The 17,421-nt window shown below is 46.6% G+C and overlaps 1 protein-coding gene across 3 annotated transcripts in view; it reads right to left on the reverse strand.

Moving 5' to 3' along the window:
- Window positions 1–17,119, reverse strand: part of arl2bp (ADP-ribosylation factor-like 2 binding protein) — a 52,813-nt gene extending 35,694 nt beyond the window's left edge. Inside the window, exons 1-2 of one of the 3 annotated variants that reach the window (XM_072518399.1) lie at window positions 16,829–17,119; window positions 1,432–1,501 (exon numbers count right to left, since the gene is read on the reverse strand). In XM_072518399.1, coding sequence (XP_072374500.1) covers window positions 1,432–1,501; window positions 16,829–16,847 — 89 coding nt within the window. In that variant the 5' untranslated portion in view covers window positions 16,848–17,119. The other 2 variants (XM_072518401.1, XM_072518400.1) reach the window with 2 other exon arrangements.
- Window positions 17,120–17,421: the final 302 nt, after the last annotated feature.

Here is a 17,421-nt window from a genome sequence, read left to right on the forward strand (position 1 = left end):
AAAAGTTGGACAGGCTAGACTTGTATCCGCTGGAGTTTAGAAGAGTAGAGGCGACTTGATCGAAACATACAAGATCCTGAGGATGGATGTGGAGCAGATGTTTCCTCTTGAGGGAGAATCCAGAACTAGGGGCCACTGTTTAAGGCACAGGCAGATAGATTCTTAATAAGCAAAGGGGTGAAAGTTTATTGGGCGTAAGTGGGAATATGAAGTTGAGGTTACAATCAGGTCAGCCATGGTCTCATTGAATGATGGAGCAGGCTCAAAGGGCCGGATGGCCTCCTTTGGACGGATGTTTTCCTGGGAGGAGAGATGTCTGAGAGGAGATTAGAGAAAAGGGTATTCAAAACCATGCGGGTAGATAGGGAAAACTATTCCCACTCATGAAAAGACTGATAACGAGAGGGCACTGATTAGATGCAACTGCAAAGGAAGCAAAAAAGTGACAGAAATTACAGAAGTTTTCCACGCAGCAAGTAGTTAAGGCCTGGCATGGAGTTCCTGAGAGTGTATTGGAGGCCAGTTCAGTCAAGCATTCAAAAGGGAATTAAGAGTATTATCTGAAAGGGAAGAATATGCAGGATTATGGGAAAAAGGGGAATGGCACTGGGTAAACTGCTCACTTGACAAGCCAGTGCAAGACACCATGGGCTGAATGGCCTCCTTCTACACTGTAACAACTCTGTGATTATGACAGGTGTCCTCCTGCATACCAATTGTTATCAAGATTGGCTAAAAGTGAAAATGAATTCCTGGCTGTTCCTGTATATTTTCCCTTTTGGAATGTCTGGTCATCTTTTTGGTAGCATCCCCATTCAGATGCTTATCATGGGATATGATTAAAGTTTAGTTCATTTTTGGTTGCATAATGTCCTGAACATTTCTGTGATGAATCTTAAATGTACAAGACAACATTTGAATTTGGAGGTATCTTAAAATCTTCACAAAATCTGAGATAAAGTAAGCTGCTTGAAAGGGAAAGCATATGATTCCCAACTAATGACCACAAAATGGGTAGATATTTGATGTTTCTATCACCGCAGTAACTATAATTAAATAGCAACATTTGCCATGGTGTCATTACTTAAATGTTCATATGAAGGAAGAAGTTTGATTATACAATTTCTGTTACGGTTTCAAGGACATTCTGAGCTTAGGAGACTTGAAGAAAAATTGATTATTCGCATGCTTATAAGATCAATGGAGGACACCAAATGCTGAATAATGCGTCATCGAGATTGTGTTACAATGCAGTTTTTGTCCTTGCCATTGAAAAAAGTCCTTTTATTTTGTTGTTTCGCGTTACTGAGGCCATTGAAAAATTACAAAGTTCTGAATTCCTGAAATACTCCGAGTCCAAGACTCACATTTTATACTCCAAATCTTAACATGTACAATCTTAATCTTAATCGACGACAGAAGCTTACTTACACAGATGTGGCAAGATCGTCATCCTCTGTATCCTCCATTTCTACCACTCGATCTCCAGTACCAAACAGAACTATCCAGAACAAAAAATAAAAGTCATATAAGTAGGTTAACTTCTTATTTTTTTTTTTAGATAGAATTATTCATTTGTAAATGTATTAAGTTAAAGATTGAAGTGCTATGCTATATAAATATATAAGTAGCAGGTTACCTCAGATCAGATAAGAACCAAAAGCTCTGTTAATTCCAATAATTGTATATGGTGAAACAATTAGTCTAAAACTAGTCTTTTACCTCAAATAGGTTTATTCTTCAAACAGCTCAGTTGAATGAAAGACTTTCTCAGTTCCAGCCACACCCTGTGCTGTGTCCATTTATAGGCAAGCCAATGCTTAGCAGTGGTCTTTAGCAATGCAATTTCAAGTCCTGCTGCAATCGCTTTACAGATAAATCAGGTGCAACTGAGTAAAACCGTTTAAAAAAAAATTTAGAATACCCAATTCATTTTTTCCAATTAAGGGGCAATTTAGACTGTTCAATCCACCTAACCTGCACATCTTTGTGTTGTGGGGGCGAAACCCACGCAAACACGGGGGGAATGTGCAAACTCCACACAGACAGTGACCCAGAGCCGGGATCGAACCTGGGATCTCGGCGCCGTGAGACTGCAGTGCTAACCACTGAACCACCGTGCTTCCCGCAAAACTGTTTTTGGAGGTTGATTAGCTCAGTTGGCTGGACAGCTGGTTCATGATGCAGAGTGACACCAACAGCGCAGGTTGAATTCCCATTCCAGCTGAGGTTATTCACAAAGGCCTCGCCTTCTAAACCTTGCCCCTCGCCTGAGATGTGGTGACTCTCGGGTTAAATCATGAAGAATCAGCTCTCAAAGGGAAAGAGCAGCCCATGGTCCTCTGGAACTATGGCGATACTTACTCTAGCAGTGTTTCCTATAGTGTAGTGGTTATCACGTTCACCTCACACGTGAAAAGTCTCCGTTTCAAAACCAGACAGAAACATTTCCTGATTCCTCAGCAGAATATTGCCCAATTCACTGTTCAATAAGGAACGGTGCCATATAGATCAGGAAGGTTCAGTCTCATCTCTGTGCCCAGCTTCAGTGGAAATAAGTGTGAACACAGAAGAAGGAGCAATTGCCAGAAAAATACATACATGTTGAAAATGGGTCAGGATAAGCTTGGATTTGGAGATGAAGTGAGTTGGCACAATAGCGATTATAGGCACCACTGGCTGAAATAATTATTAAAATCAATAAGATTGTTGCACTACTTATAAAGCATTGATCTACCTCAAAGCATCTCGCCCATAATTGCATTTATAAGTGGAGTGAAAATATGCAATCAGTTTTTTAACAAGATTATTTCACTTAATAATTTCGCCAGAACTAACTTTCCCTCATGTTCTGAACCAGAACAACAGTCAGGCCAATAAAATACATCAGAACACTATTATTCCACTTGAGTGAGGTGCTGTGTTGATGTGTTACTGAGCTGCTTGAGAGGGAACCCTATATATCAGCATCTAGTACTGGCTTGGATGCTGACTGAAAGACACCCAAATTGTGATTTTGTTATTGTGGACTGGGTACTCCTGTGTATTTGGTATTTTTATAACTGAGTCAAAGCAATCCAAGATGCCAACACAGAACCTACAACGTACAAATAAGTTTTATTCAGCTACCAATACCACACTGATAGCAGAAGAAATAACTTCTCTGGCACCACACCTTTTTCCAATGAATTATTGAATATGAGTAGTAATGCCTCACTTTTAAATATACTTACCTCATTACTCATCTTTTCATTCAATGTCATAACTACCTGTTCTATCTCCCTGAAAGCAAAACAATTAAAATATTTCTGCCATCTCTCTGTTACCCGAGTAATTATTCTGTTTATCCCTTTGTGGTCTTACTCCAAACAGAGCTACCTTTTTTATTCATGTGCCATTCCGTATGTTATTACCCTGGAGGTCCTGCTTTTGATTCAGAGCCTAACTCCTGATACGCTTTGAGCAGCACTGCCCGATTCCTACTTATGCTGTTTATTTCAACACACATCACAACAACAGGATTTACCTCCTCCCTTTTCAAGTTCCTCTCCAGCTGCCAAGAGATAACCCTTCCGTGCAACACAAGTGGGCAACACACCCTTCGGGATACTTGTTCTTCATTGACGAGGACATTAACGAGGACCCTAATAGAGTCTCCTATTATACTATCACATTTCTATTCTGCACTTTCCCTGGACAGCCTTCTAAGTCATGGTGCCTTGGTCTGCGTTGGGGTTGTCCTCCCTGCAGTCTTTCTCCTTGTCCTCACAGGTAGCTGCAGAGTAACAGGGTTAACATTAAAAGCATACGTGATGTTGATATAATAATGATGTCAGATCACAGGACTTAGAAGTAAAGAAAGAGAAGCTCCAGCCTTGTGTAAAGATCCAAATATATGAATACTTGCTGTAAATAAAGAGCAATAATTTTGACAAACTACATACTCAAGCAGCATTCTTTGGGAGAACAGACAATCCCCCAAACCCCCATCCAGATCTTGACCATGCAATAGAACATGGTGGCAGTGAGTTCAGGATCCAGTAAACCTTGAAAAGAATATACAGGGTTGGCAAACAAAGAGATCCTCGAAGGAAGCTCACCAAGATGTCAGAGCAGATACAAGTTGAGGCCCAGGGACTGGACAGCAGTGAGCAGAGGCCTGAAGAATCAAGTAGCAGCACAGAAGCAGGAACAATTCCAGAGCTCAGCAGGAGTATAAAATCCACACTATCACTCCTGGAACCCCATTTTGGAGTGCAGGAGGCTCACAAGAGGCCCCAAAAAGATTCACAGGGTACAAAACTGCTTCAGGGTTATACAAAAAAGATCAAAGGACCAATACACTACTTTATGCAGTAGAATCCACCGCTGACAACATGATAGCAAGGCAGGGGTTGATGAGACTTCAACTTGTTATGAAGAAGTTCCACACACTTTTAGTGTCTGTTGGAATTTAATACTAAAGGACTAAATTTAATAAAATAAATCAAAGACCATGTGAAAGTATGGATTCATTCATAGAGATCTCTATAGGTTGGCAGGGAACTGTGATTATGGAATCTTAAAAGATGAGCTGATTGATGATAGAATTGCAGTCAGGGTCCTGGGCAAAGCACTAGAGAAAACAGCAGCGAATGCGAGGCAAACAGAATTCACAAAACAGAAACTGGGTGTTTGTTCACGGCCAGAAGAGAAAGCGTACCAAAGCTTAAGCCTGTCAACCGCTATCTAAGAATGTCTTTGGTGTGGCGGGAACCAACTGCACAAGCGAGAAGAATGCCCAGTAAGGCTGTACAAAATGTCACAACTGTGGAAAAATACTTTCAAACTGTCACTCGAAAACACTGAAAACCCGTATAATACAGTCACATACAAGAAACAGATGAACCACAAGCAAAGAAACTAACCTTCCTGGGGAAGGTAAGCGAAGTATTGGGGTATTAAACTCAAACTGGATGGACACCCCTCAGAGTTTAAACGAGACATAGGAGCAGGGGTTTCTGGGTTTAAATTTCTTTTTAGAGAACCCAATTACATTTTTCCAATTAAGGGGCAATTTAGCGTAACCCATCCACCTACCTGCACATCTTTGGGTTGTGGGGGAGAAGCTCACGCAGACACGGGGAGAATGTGCAAACTCCACATGGACAGTGACCAAGAGCCGGGGTCGAACCTGGGACCTCGGTGCCGTGCAGCAGCAGTGCTAACCACTGTGCCGCCCTACATTGTAATCCTAATCTATCAAATGACAAGATCCTGTGGGACAAATACTTTTAAAAAAATATATATATTTATTTTAAAAATTTCATATGAACAAAACCATCCAAAACAATCGAACAGAAATACACAACAGAAGAGAAAAAGAAAAAAAACGAAAGCACATATTAATATTAACAAACACTAAACTAAACCTCCCAACAGCGGATGGTGACTAGCTCCTTAAAGAATGAAATGAATGGTTGCCATTTCAGGAGGAACCCCTCTACCAACCCTCTAACGTGTACTTGACCTTCAAATGTAGGAAAGACATGAGGTCACTCAACCATGCCGAGGCACTAGGCGAGTAGGAGACCGCCACCCAAGTAGAACTCGTCTCCAGGCTGCCAATGTGGCAAAGTTAAGAACATCCGCCTTCACCCGTCTGAAGCATCAGCGAGTCCGATACCCCAAATATGGCCACCAGCAAACATGGATCCAAATCTACATGGAGCATCTTTGACATGGTGTTAACGAAAGAGCCCCAGAAGGTTACCAACTTGGGACAGGACCAGAACATAAGTGTATGGTTAGCCAGCACACGAGAGCAATGCTCACGCTGATCATTCACCCTGGGGGAGAATTCACTCATCCTGGCTTTAGTCAGATGATTCCCGTGCAAAACCTTGAATTGAATCAAACTTAGCCGAGCACGTGAAGATGTGGAGTTGACCCTGTGAAGGGCTCCACTCCACACCTCACCATCAAGAATGGGACCCGATTCACCCTCCCATTTTGTCTTCACTTCACTGAACAGAGCAGACTCCTTTGAAAGGGTATGGCCATATATGTTCGAAATAGTGACCCCCCCCCACTCCCCATCAGACGTGGCCAAAAGCAAGATCTTCTTCAACACAGAAGATGGTGATGCCAAGGGAAAGGAGGGGAAAACCTTGCATGGAAAATTACAAATTTGAAAATACCTGATTTGGTGACATTTCTCAGCCAACTCCTTAAAACAAGCAAATCTCCCTTGCATGAACAGGTCTCCAAACCTCTCCAGACCCTTCCTCGCCCAAGATTTAAACATCCAGTCCAAACTCGCTGGTAGAAAAAGGTGGTTTTTGCAGATGGGGGCTAGCGGAGGCAGGGAACAGAGTTTGAAATGTTGCCTGAACTGCTTCCAAACCCTCAGGGTGCAGATCACCACTGTATCAGAGGAAAATCTTGCCGGGGAAAAAGCAAAGGTGCAGTAACTCTTGTATGGAAACTAGAAGCAGTGCAGGAGCTTGCTTCCATTTATCCGCAAATGGAACCGGGATCACTGAACCACAACAATATCTTCTGACTACTGGCTGCCCAACAGTAAACAACAAATTGAGTAAGGCCAGGCTCTCCTGATTGTCTGTCTCTTTGGAGCAAAGCCTCACAAATTCTGGGAGTCTTGCCCGCACAAATAAAGGAAGATATTAATTTGTTGACTTTGACAAAAAAGGACTTGGGAAGAAAATTTGGGAGACATTGAAAGAGAAATAAAAATCTTGGGAGCACATTCATTTTAATAGTTTGAACCCTCCCCGCAAAGGATAGGGGGAGGTTATCACACCTCAGCAAGTCTATTTTTATACTTTTGAGTGCCCGGCCCCGGGTCACTGTCGCTGCGGAGTTTGCACGTTCTCCCCATGTCTGCGTAGGTCTCACCCCTACAACTCAAAGATGTGCAGGTTAGGTGGACTGGCCATGCGAAATTGCCCCTTAATTGGAAAAAAATAACTGGGTACTCTAAATTTAAAAAAGAAAAGAAAAAAAAATACATTTATTTTGATACTTTTGACCAGGTTAGTGTAATTTGACCAGGTTAGTGTAATTTAATTTATGAAGCAAGGCCCAGTTGTGGGCCACCCAGACCCACAAATAGCGAAAGCCAAGGCCAGGTGACCAGACATGGCCAGGCAAAAAGATAACATCCCCAGTTGGATTGATGGGGAAGCATTCACTCTGTAACTAGAGAAGGAGTCAAAAACACTAATCAGTTTCATAATCTCGTCTATAGAGTGTACTGGGTCCGTAATATAGAGAAGTAGGTCATCCGCATAAAGTGACACCCGATGCTCCACTCCTTCCCAATTTATCCCCCTCCAACTGAGAGAACACTTCAGCGCTATAGCGAGCAGTTCTGTTGCCAAAGCAAACAGTAGGGAGGGGACGACGACGATAGTGGACAGCCTTGACTTGTACACCTATTCAACAGAAAATAGCCAGTGTTCAGGACGTTCATACGAACAGTGGTCGTGGGGACCCTAAATAATAGTGAAATCTGGGAAATAAATAAAGCCAAAGCTCCCAAGAATCTCAAGTTACTCTTATTCCATTCTATCAAATGCCTTTTCAGCTTCCGGGGACATAATCACCTTCGGTTTGGGCACCAAGGAAGGGAAAAGGATAACATGTAGCAGGCGATGCATGTTGGCCCACAATTGTCGACTCTTAACGAAGCCTGTCTGATCCTCCAAGATGGTCTTTGGGAGGCAGGGCTCCAACCGCAGCGCCAACAGAGCTTGGGTCACTGTCTGTCCGGAATCTGCACCTTCTTCCAGTATCTGCGTGGGTTTCCTCCGGGTGCTCTGGTTTCCTCCCACAAGTCCAGAAAGACGTGCTGTTAGGTGAATTGGACATTCTGAATTTTCCCTCGGTGTACCTGATAGAACTAAGTTTTGATACTCGAGGGATATGTTGAAAGCCTACAATCAAGAATCATGTTTTAATCAGGAAAGCTGCAGTTACTTTAGTAAAGGGTACTGATTGCAAGAACAAAGTCACAGTAAGTTTCTGAACTTGGAAAATGCAGTCTCCAAAACGGAGAAGTGTGTGTATGGAGTCTGATTTGATCTTGCAAAGGTATGCACCCAATATTAGAATGCCATTTGTAGTCATAGAAACAGCCAGAGAAGGGAAGCCCTGCTGGACAGAGATTAGTCAAGTTTCAATCTCCTCAGACAAAACCATTAAAGAGATCAAGTTCCAATACCGAAAAAGATGCACACACAGAGGTACAAACTTGAATAAAACAAGGTCATACTGCCGTAAATTCCATCCAATCTATATTGATAACCTCATCAGCTAATTGATGGACATCTAGCTGGGCAAACCAAAGACAAGGTCCTCCAGGCAAAGAGCCAATTAGAGACAAAGCAAGGGTTAACCCAAAGATAAACATCTCCTTAAAAGAGGTGCCCAGAAAGTTACCCTTTGTTCTAACCACTTCTAACTATCTCTCTCTAAGCCTGTCCTTGACCTATGCTCCTTTACTCTGCCATGTGCTTTCTTCAAGGTCAGTGCCCGGGACATCGTTGGGGGCAAAGCCCCCCCCCTCCCTTGCCTCATTAAAGGTCCTGACTAACAGCGGGCCCAACAAGTCCACATATTTTTTTATACAATTCGACTGGGAAACCATCCGGCCCCGGTGCATTCCCCGCCTGCATGCTTCCTATCCCTTTGATCAGCTCCTCCAGCCCAATCGGGGCCCCCAATCCCACCACCAGTCCCTCTTCCACCTTTGGAAACCTCAATTGGTCCAGGAAGCGGCCCATCCCTACCTCCTCCCGGGGGGCTCGGATCGGTACAATTCCTCGTAGAAGTCCCTGAAGACCCCAGTGATACCAGCTCCACTCCACACCACACTCCCTCCCCTGTCCTTAACTCCCCCGATCTCCCTAGCGGTGTCCCGCTTCCGAAGCTGATGCGCCATCATCCGGCTTGCCTTTTCCCCATACTCGTAAATCGCCCCCTGGGCCTTCCTCCACTGCACCTCCGCCTTCCTGGTGGTCACCAAGTCGAATTCGGCCTGGAGGCTACACCTCTTCCTCAACAATCCTTCCTCGGGCTCCTCCGCATACCTCCTGTCTACCCTCACCATCTCCCTCACAAGCCTCTCCCTCTCCCCCCACTCCCTGTGGGCCCTAATGGAGATCAGCTCTCCCCTCACCACCGCCTTCAGCGCCTCCCATACCATCACCACTCGGACCGCCCCGTTGTCGTTGGTCTCCAAGTACCTTTCTATACTTCCTCAGGCCCGCTTGCTCACCTCCTCGTCCGCCAACAGCCCCACCTCCAAGCGCCACAGCGGGCGCTGGTCCCTCTCCTCCCCCATTTCCAAGCCCACCCAATGAGGGGCGTGGTCCGAAATGGCTATTGCCGAATACTCAGTATCCTCTACTCTCGCTATCAGCGCTCTACTCAAGATGAAAAAGTCAATTCGGGAATAAGCCTTATGGACATGTGAAAAGAATGAAAATTTCCGAGCCCCGGACTTGCAAATCTCCAAGGGTCCACCCCTCCCATCTGGTCCATAAACCCCTCAGCACTCTAGCCACCGGCTTCCTACCCATCCTAGACCTGGAGCGATCCAGTGCCGGGTCCAGCACCATGTTAAAGTCTCCCCCCATTATCAGGCCCCCCACTTCCAAGTCTGGGATCCGACCCAACATACGCCGCAAAAAATCCGCATCGTCCCAGTTCGGGGCATACACATTGACCAGTACCACCCTCTCTCCCTGCAACTTACCACTTACCATTATGTACCTGCCGCCATTATCTGCCACAATGCCCGACGCCTCAAACGACACCTTCTTTCCCACCAAGATCGCCACCCCTCGATTTTTGGCATCCAGTCCCGAGTGAAACACCTGACCTACCCACCCTTTCCTCAATCTTACCTGGTCTGCCACCTTCAGGTGTGTCTCCTGAAGCATAGCCACATCCGCCTTGAGCCCCTTCAGGTGCGCGAACACGTGGGCCCGCTTAACCGGCCCATTCAGTCCCCTTACATTCCAGGTTATCAGTCGGATCAGGGGGCTAGCCATGGCCGACTAGCCATGGCCCCTCCTCGGCCAGCCACGCGCCCGCACCCCACACCCGGCCCATTCCCCACAGCGGCATACCTCAGTCTTGACCCCCCCCCCCCCCCCCCACTCGCTCCCGCTCCTCCTTGACCATAGCAGCAGCAACTCGATTCCCCCCCCACCCCCCACCCAGCTAGGACCCATCCTAGCTGATTTACTCCCCCATTGCACTTCCGCAAGTCAGCTGACTCCTGCTGACACTGGCCACTCCCGCCTCTCCTTAGACTCCTCCCATTGTGTGGCACACCGTCCTCTCCCGTCCCCATCCAGAGGCTCTCCCCCTTCCTTTCTAAGCGCGGGAAACAACCCTCGCTTCCCCCCCCCCCCCGGCCCCACCCCCTCCAGTCTTCAGCGCGGGATAAAGCCCGTGCTTTCCACCTACCAGGCCCCGCCACCTCTGACGCAGCTCCTTTTACAGGCCCGGTCCCCTCACCTCTGGCGCGGGACTCCCCCCTCACCCGCGGGGCCCCATCTCACCTCCAAAAGCCCCCCCCCCCCCGACCAACCCAACCAAAACAGTGCCCAACCCACCCCAGCCACCCTCACCAACCCAAAAGAGAAAAAACACAAAGAAAAAGAAACCCGGAGTAATACAAAGGCCCCCCCCACTGAAACAAAAATAAACATAGCATATCAACCGCAGTCCCCAATCGCCCGTCCCGACCCTCAATCTGTATCCAACTTCTCGGCCTGAACAAAGGCCCACGCCTCCTCCGGAGACTCAAAATAATGGTGCCGGTCCTTGTAGGTAACCCACAGTCGCGCCGGCTGCAACATGCCAAACTTCACCCCATTTCCTGTGCAGCACCGCCTTCGCTCGATTGTACCCGGCCTTCCTCTTCGCCACCTCCGCACTCCAGTCCTGATATATCCGATCCTCCGCGTTCTCCCACCTGCTGCTCCTCTCCTTCTTGGCCCACCTGAGCACACATTCCCGATCGACGAACCGATGGAACCTCACCAGCACCGCCCGCGGAGGCTCGTTAGCCTTGGGCCTCCTCGCCAGCACTCTATGGGCCCCTTCCAGCTCCAGGGGCCCCTGAAAGGACCCCGTTCCCATCAGCGAGTTCAACATGGTGACCACATAGGCCCCCACGTCCTGCCCCTCCGGGAGGCCCAGAATTCGCACATTCTTCCGCCTCGACCGATTCTCCATCTCTAAGAACCGCTGCTGCCATTTCTTGTCAAGCGCCTCCACCTTTACCGCCAGGCCTATGATCTCGTCCTCATTGTCAGAGATCTTTTGTCGAGCCTCGCGCATCGCCACTCCCTGGGCCGTCTGTGTCTCCAGCAGCTTATCAATAGAAGCCTTCATCAGCTCTAGCAGGTCCGTTTTAATCTCTCCAAAGCAGCGCTGGATACCCTCCTGCTGCTCTTCCGCCCACTGCATCCATGCTGCCTGGTCTCCGCCCGCCACCATTCTGTCCTTCTTCCCTCGCACCTTCTTCGGGTCCACCACCACCTTTTTTGTCGCCCCACTCCTAGTTGAAGCCATATACTGACGGGGGGATGTTGTAGACTCCTTCCCACACCGGGAAACGTCGAAAAAGTGCCGTTGGGGGCCCTGAAAAGAGCCCAAAAGTCAGTTTCTGCGGGAGCCGCCGAATGTGCGACTTAGCTCCGCATAGCCGCAACCAGAAGTCCGCATAGCCGCAACCGGAAGTCTTTTTAAATCATCTCTAACCATCTTCTAAGTTTATTACGTTTTGTAGGGGGTGTTTAGCACAGGGCTAAATCGCTGGCTTTGAAAGCAGACCAAGGCAGGCCAGCAGCATGGTTCAATTCCCGTAACAGTCTCCCCGCTGGAATGTGGCGACTAGGGGCTTTTCACAGTAACTTAATTGAAGCCTACTTGTGACAATAAGTGATTTTCATTTAATTTCATTACTGGTCAGTTGGCCAAACTGTTGTATCGAAGCATAAGAAATCGTGTATCATCAGCCGCACTGCCGAACATTAAAGTCAAAAGTGAACTTTTACCATTGCACGGAATCGGTCCTTTTACTGAGAAAACACAAGGAATCATCAATATCAGGACTACATCAGTACCGGAACGTGGCGACTAGGGGATTTTCACAGTAACTTCATTGCACTGTTAATGTAAGCTTACTTGTGATATTAATAAAGATTATTATTATTAGTGGAGTGGCTGGAGCCTCAGAGATTGACTCCACCATTTTACCTGCCGACGAACTTGGAAAGGCCTCCGACTCTGTCAACGAACTTCTACTGTTGACCTTCTTTCTCCTGCCTTTTCTGGGCATTTCAATCATTATTCCATTAAATATGTAAAAGAAAACACCCCTGGATACTAAAAAAAAAGGGGGGGGGGGGAGAAAAAAAAAAAGTACAATACTCCAGCAGGAGCCACCTTATGCACGCCTTCCCCCTACATTACGCGACCGGATGTCTTGGGACAAATATAAAAAGTCAACGGCCAACTCATGGCAAATCTGCGAAAACATCGAGAATTTCTCAAACCTCTCAATGGAATTCAAAATGAGAATGCTGTCTACCAGGCAGAAAGGCATGCCTAAAACTGAAATTAACCTATAAAGTGGATAAAGTTGCTCATGAGAACTACAGCAATAGATTTCAAAATGATTTTCCAAAATTGTTTGCAGGCCTAAGGAAGTTAAAGACAAAGTACCATATTACCGTATAAGCTCATGCTTTACACTGAGGAAAGTCCCTCCCCACTCCTGGACAAAGCAGGGAGTAAAACTGAGACGATGCAATAGAAAGGGTTATCTCACTGGTCACCATGCCCACAAAATGGTGTTCAGGAATTGTTACAGTCCCAAAGTCAAATGGCTGCATAAGGACTTATGTGGATTCAACTCAATTAAACAAATCAATGGAATGTGTGATCCATCCAGTGACCTCAGTGAGAGCCTTTCCAAACTAGCCAAGCACACTATTTACCAAATGTTATGCAAACAGTGGATTTTGGCAGTTGCCGATGCTTACCATGTGTAATGCCGTATCGTAGACTACCCTTATTTCATTAATTAAAATTTTTATTCAACAATTATTTGTAGTTGCATCAAATAGTTTAACTAGTTAAACTTTCTATTTAATACAGTACTTATACTTTCCTGGTTTCAAGTTTAAAAAAAGAAACTTTAAAACTCACCAATAAATCTTGGTGAGATTGCTTCCCTAATTAATTCCTCTGGAATTCAGCTCGGAGGTTTCATTGCCTCTCACTCCCCTTATTGGACCTCTCCCTGCTCTGTGAAAGAACAGAACACCACCTCTTCCCTCACTGCACCAGATTCTCTCACTCACCAAATTTCCCAAATTATCTAGTAACGTGTTGCAGCAGTACGCTATCGAGCAGGCCTCCACGCAGTTTACATTTTGCATAAGCAAAATCTCCTGTATTTTTACCAGCTGAAATTCCAGAAGCCCGAGTTAGGCCTTGCCTACAAGATAACCAGTTCTAATTAGCCACCTGTGTAACTGCTTTCAGCAGGCAGTTAGTTTACCACTGAATAAGACTGAAAGAAACTACAAGTTAATGTCAAAATGAAGTTAAATGCAAACCTGACTAGATTTTAGAAAGAGATTGACCCTTAAAACTTTGGAAAATCCCCCAAGTTAAGTAAAGTGTCACAGCAGTATGCCATCATGTTGGACTTTGTGCGAGTTCAGATTACCTGAAAGTTTTGTAAAGCTTCATCATAACTGTCATAATATACACCAGTATATCATGGTGCAGATACACACACAGTGATGGACACACAGCGGGACCAATCAACACACACAACACCGCAGCCAATCACCAGTTAGGGCACACGCACTATAAAGACAGGGGGCATCAGAGTTCCCGCTCATTCGGGATGCAGCCTCCTACAAGGACAGAGCGTACAGCTTACAGCACAGATCCTCACCATGTGCTGAGTGCATAGACTGTGCATCCTATCACTCAGCCAACCACGTATCATGCTGCCACTGTTCTTTTATTCCATGGTCTTTACCTTTGCTGACAAACCTGTTATATGGCACTTTATCAAATGCGTTTGAAAGTCCATTTATACCACATCAACTGCATTATCCTCATCAACTCTGTGTTACTTCAATGAAAACTCAATCAAATTAGGTAAACACAATTTGTTTTGAATAAATCTATGCCAGCTTTCCTTAATTCATCCACATTTGTCTAAGTGACTGTTAATTTTGTTCTGAATTATTGTTTCTAAAAGTGTCCCCACCACCAACGTTAAACTAATTGGCCTGTTGGCTTTGGTCTTTTTTGAACAAAGTGCAACATTTGTAATTCTCCAGTCCACTGGCACCACCCCCAAGTCTGAAGGAGGATTGGGAGATTATAACAAGTGCCTCTTCAATTCCCAACTTCATTGAATCTGGACTTATCAACCTTAAGTACAGCTAGGCTAGTACTCTTCAGCCGTTGGGATTCCCTTTTCCCGCTGGCAGCGTACCCCCGTCCGCAGGTTTCCCGGAGGTGTTGGGTGGCTTCAATCGGACATCCAATTGACAAGCAGCAGGACCAGGGAATCCCGCCATCAGTGAATGATGCACCACCGACAAAGACACGGCTGGGGGACCGGGGAATGGGGCCCCCAGTCTTTCCTAGACCTTCTCTTAATCAATTTTTAGCCTACCCAGTGTCCCAATAACCTCTTCTTCCATAGTAAAGACAAATGCAATGTCATCATTTAGTACCTCAGCACAAGTCCCCATCTAGTCCTGAAATGGCTCAAGCCCCTAACCCCCACTTTTACTATTTAAATGCCTATAGAAGACATTTGGATTCCATTTTATGTTTGCTGCCAGTTTTCTCCTGTAATCTTTGATGTTCGTCCAGATTTTTTCACACTTCCACTCTGAACTTTCCATATAGAGCCTAGGCTCCACCCTATTCCTGTAACCCACCTAACCTTTTGTTCACTAAGGGCCAACTTAGCATGGCCAATCCACCTAACCTGCACATCTTTGGACTGTGGGAGGAAACCGGAGCAGCCGGAGAAAATCCACGCAGACATGGGGAGAAAGTGCAAACTCCACACAGTCACCTGAGGCCGGAATTGAACCCGGGACCCTGGGGCTGAGGCAGTAGTGCTAACCACTGGGCTATATTCAATTCTCACATGTATCGTCAACATGACATCTGTAATATGAACTTTTTTTTCTGCTTTCTCTTATACTCGAATCACTTTCATCATTAAGGGAGCCTTGGCTTTAGTTACCCTACATTTACCCTTTTGTGGGAATGTACCACCACCGTAACCCAGCCATCTCTTTAAAATTCCATTTCAGCTTTGCCTGCAAATCTTTGATTTCAGTTCACGTGGGTCAGATCTGTTCTCATCTCATTTAAATTGGCCCTACCCTAATCAATTGTTTTTAGACAAGATCTCTCATTGTATTTTCCAGTAGCTAACCTAAACCTTAAGATATTATACGCACGGGATCTCCAACCCCGTCTCCCACCTGATGATCTCCAGTCCCCACCAACCCTGCTACCTCACCTGGTGATCTACAGGCCCTTTGCCTCAGTCTCTCACCTGGGAATCCCCAGGCCCCCCATTCCCAGTCTCTCCCCTCGTGATCTAAATGGGCAGCATAATCAAAGTCTCCTCCCACCCGGCTTACTCACTCATCGAACTTCTTCCATCGGGCTGGAGATACAAAAGTCTGAGAACACGCATGAGCAGATTCAAAAACATTTTCTTCCCTGCTGTTACCAGACTCCTAAACAACTCTCTTACAGACTGACCTGTTTAATACTACACTCCTGTATGCTTCACCCGATGCCGGTGTCTATGTATTTACATTGTGTACCTTGTGTTGCCCTATTATGTATTTACATAGAATCTACAGTGCAGAAGGAGGCCATTCGGCCCATCGGGTCTGCACTAGCTCTTGGAAAGAGCACCCCACCCAAGCCCACGCCACCACCCTATCCCCATCACCCAGTAGCCCCATCTAATCTTTTTTTGGACACTAAGAGCAATTTTAGCAGGGCCAATCCACCTAATCTGCACGTCTTTGGACTGTGGGAGAAAACCGGAGCACCGAGTGAAACCCATGCAGACACGGGGAGAACGTGCAGACTCCGCACAGACAGTGACCCAAGCTAGGAATCGAATCTGGAACCCTAGAACTGTGAAGCAACTGTGCCAGCCACTCTGCTACCGTGCTGCTTTATATTTTATTTTCATGTACGAAATAATCTGTTTGAGCTGCTCGCAGAAAAATACTTTCACTGTACTCGGTATACGTGACAATAAACAAATCCAATCCAGTCTGTCACCTGGTCATCTCCAGGTCCCCACATTCACACTCTCTGACCTGGTGATCTCCAGGCCCCCATTTCCAGTCTCTCACCTGGGAATCTCCAGACCCCCCAGTCCCAGTCTCTCATCTGGTGATCTCCAGGTCCCCCCATTCACAGTCCCTCACCTGGAAATCTCCACACAACCCCATTCCCAATCTCTCATCTGGGAATATCCAGACCCCCCATTCGCAATCTCTCACCTGGGAATCTCCACACAACCCCATTCCCAATCTCTCACCTGGGAATATCCAGACCCCCCATTCGCAATCTCTCACCTGGGAATCTCCACACAACCCCATTCCCAATCTCTCACCTGGGAATATCCAGACCCCCCATTCCCAATCTCTCACCTGGGAATCTCCAGGCCCCCAATTCCCAATCTCTCACCTGGGAATCTCCAGGCCCCCAATTCCCAATCTCTCACCTGGGAATCTCCAGGCCATTGTTGAAAGGCTCCTCTCCACAGCAACGGAAGTAACCGGTCCCACCACAGAACCGTTCCCACTACAAATATCGGGGAAGCCGCAGGTTCCCAGGACCGAGTGCGGGGAAATGCAAGACAGGCGGTGGCACTGGACTCAGATCAGCAACATTCAGCGGCCTCTCTGTAATCTCCCCATTAAGCAACCGCGCTCTTCCTCCGGATTAAATTGACCCACAACTTCCGGTCCGCGAGCTCTGGAACCGGCAGCCGTTAGCCGCGAGTCCGTCGCTGCTCCGCCAGGGGGACAATCAGACTGCTGGTGCGCTCTGCTCCGCCAGGGGGACAATCAGACTGCTGGTGCGCTCTGCTCCGCCAGGGGGACAATCAGACTGCTGGTGCGCTCTGCTCCGCCAGGGGGACAATCAGACTGCTGGTGCGCTCTGCTCCGCATTGCAGATTCAATGTTCTCCATGACATTCTCATGCTCAGGAACTGCTGAATTATCTGACATCACAGTTTGCATTGATTCTGATGTAGATTCGTGATCTATCACGTAATTGTGAAAGTCTTCTCTGGTTTTCTTTGTTTTTTAG

Source organism: Scyliorhinus torazame, chromosome 10, assembly GCF_047496885.1.
Source record: "Scyliorhinus torazame isolate Kashiwa2021f chromosome 10, sScyTor2.1, whole genome shotgun sequence".
In the NCBI taxonomy this organism is placed as follows: Eukaryota; Metazoa; Chordata; class Chondrichthyes; order Carcharhiniformes; family Scyliorhinidae; genus Scyliorhinus; species Scyliorhinus torazame.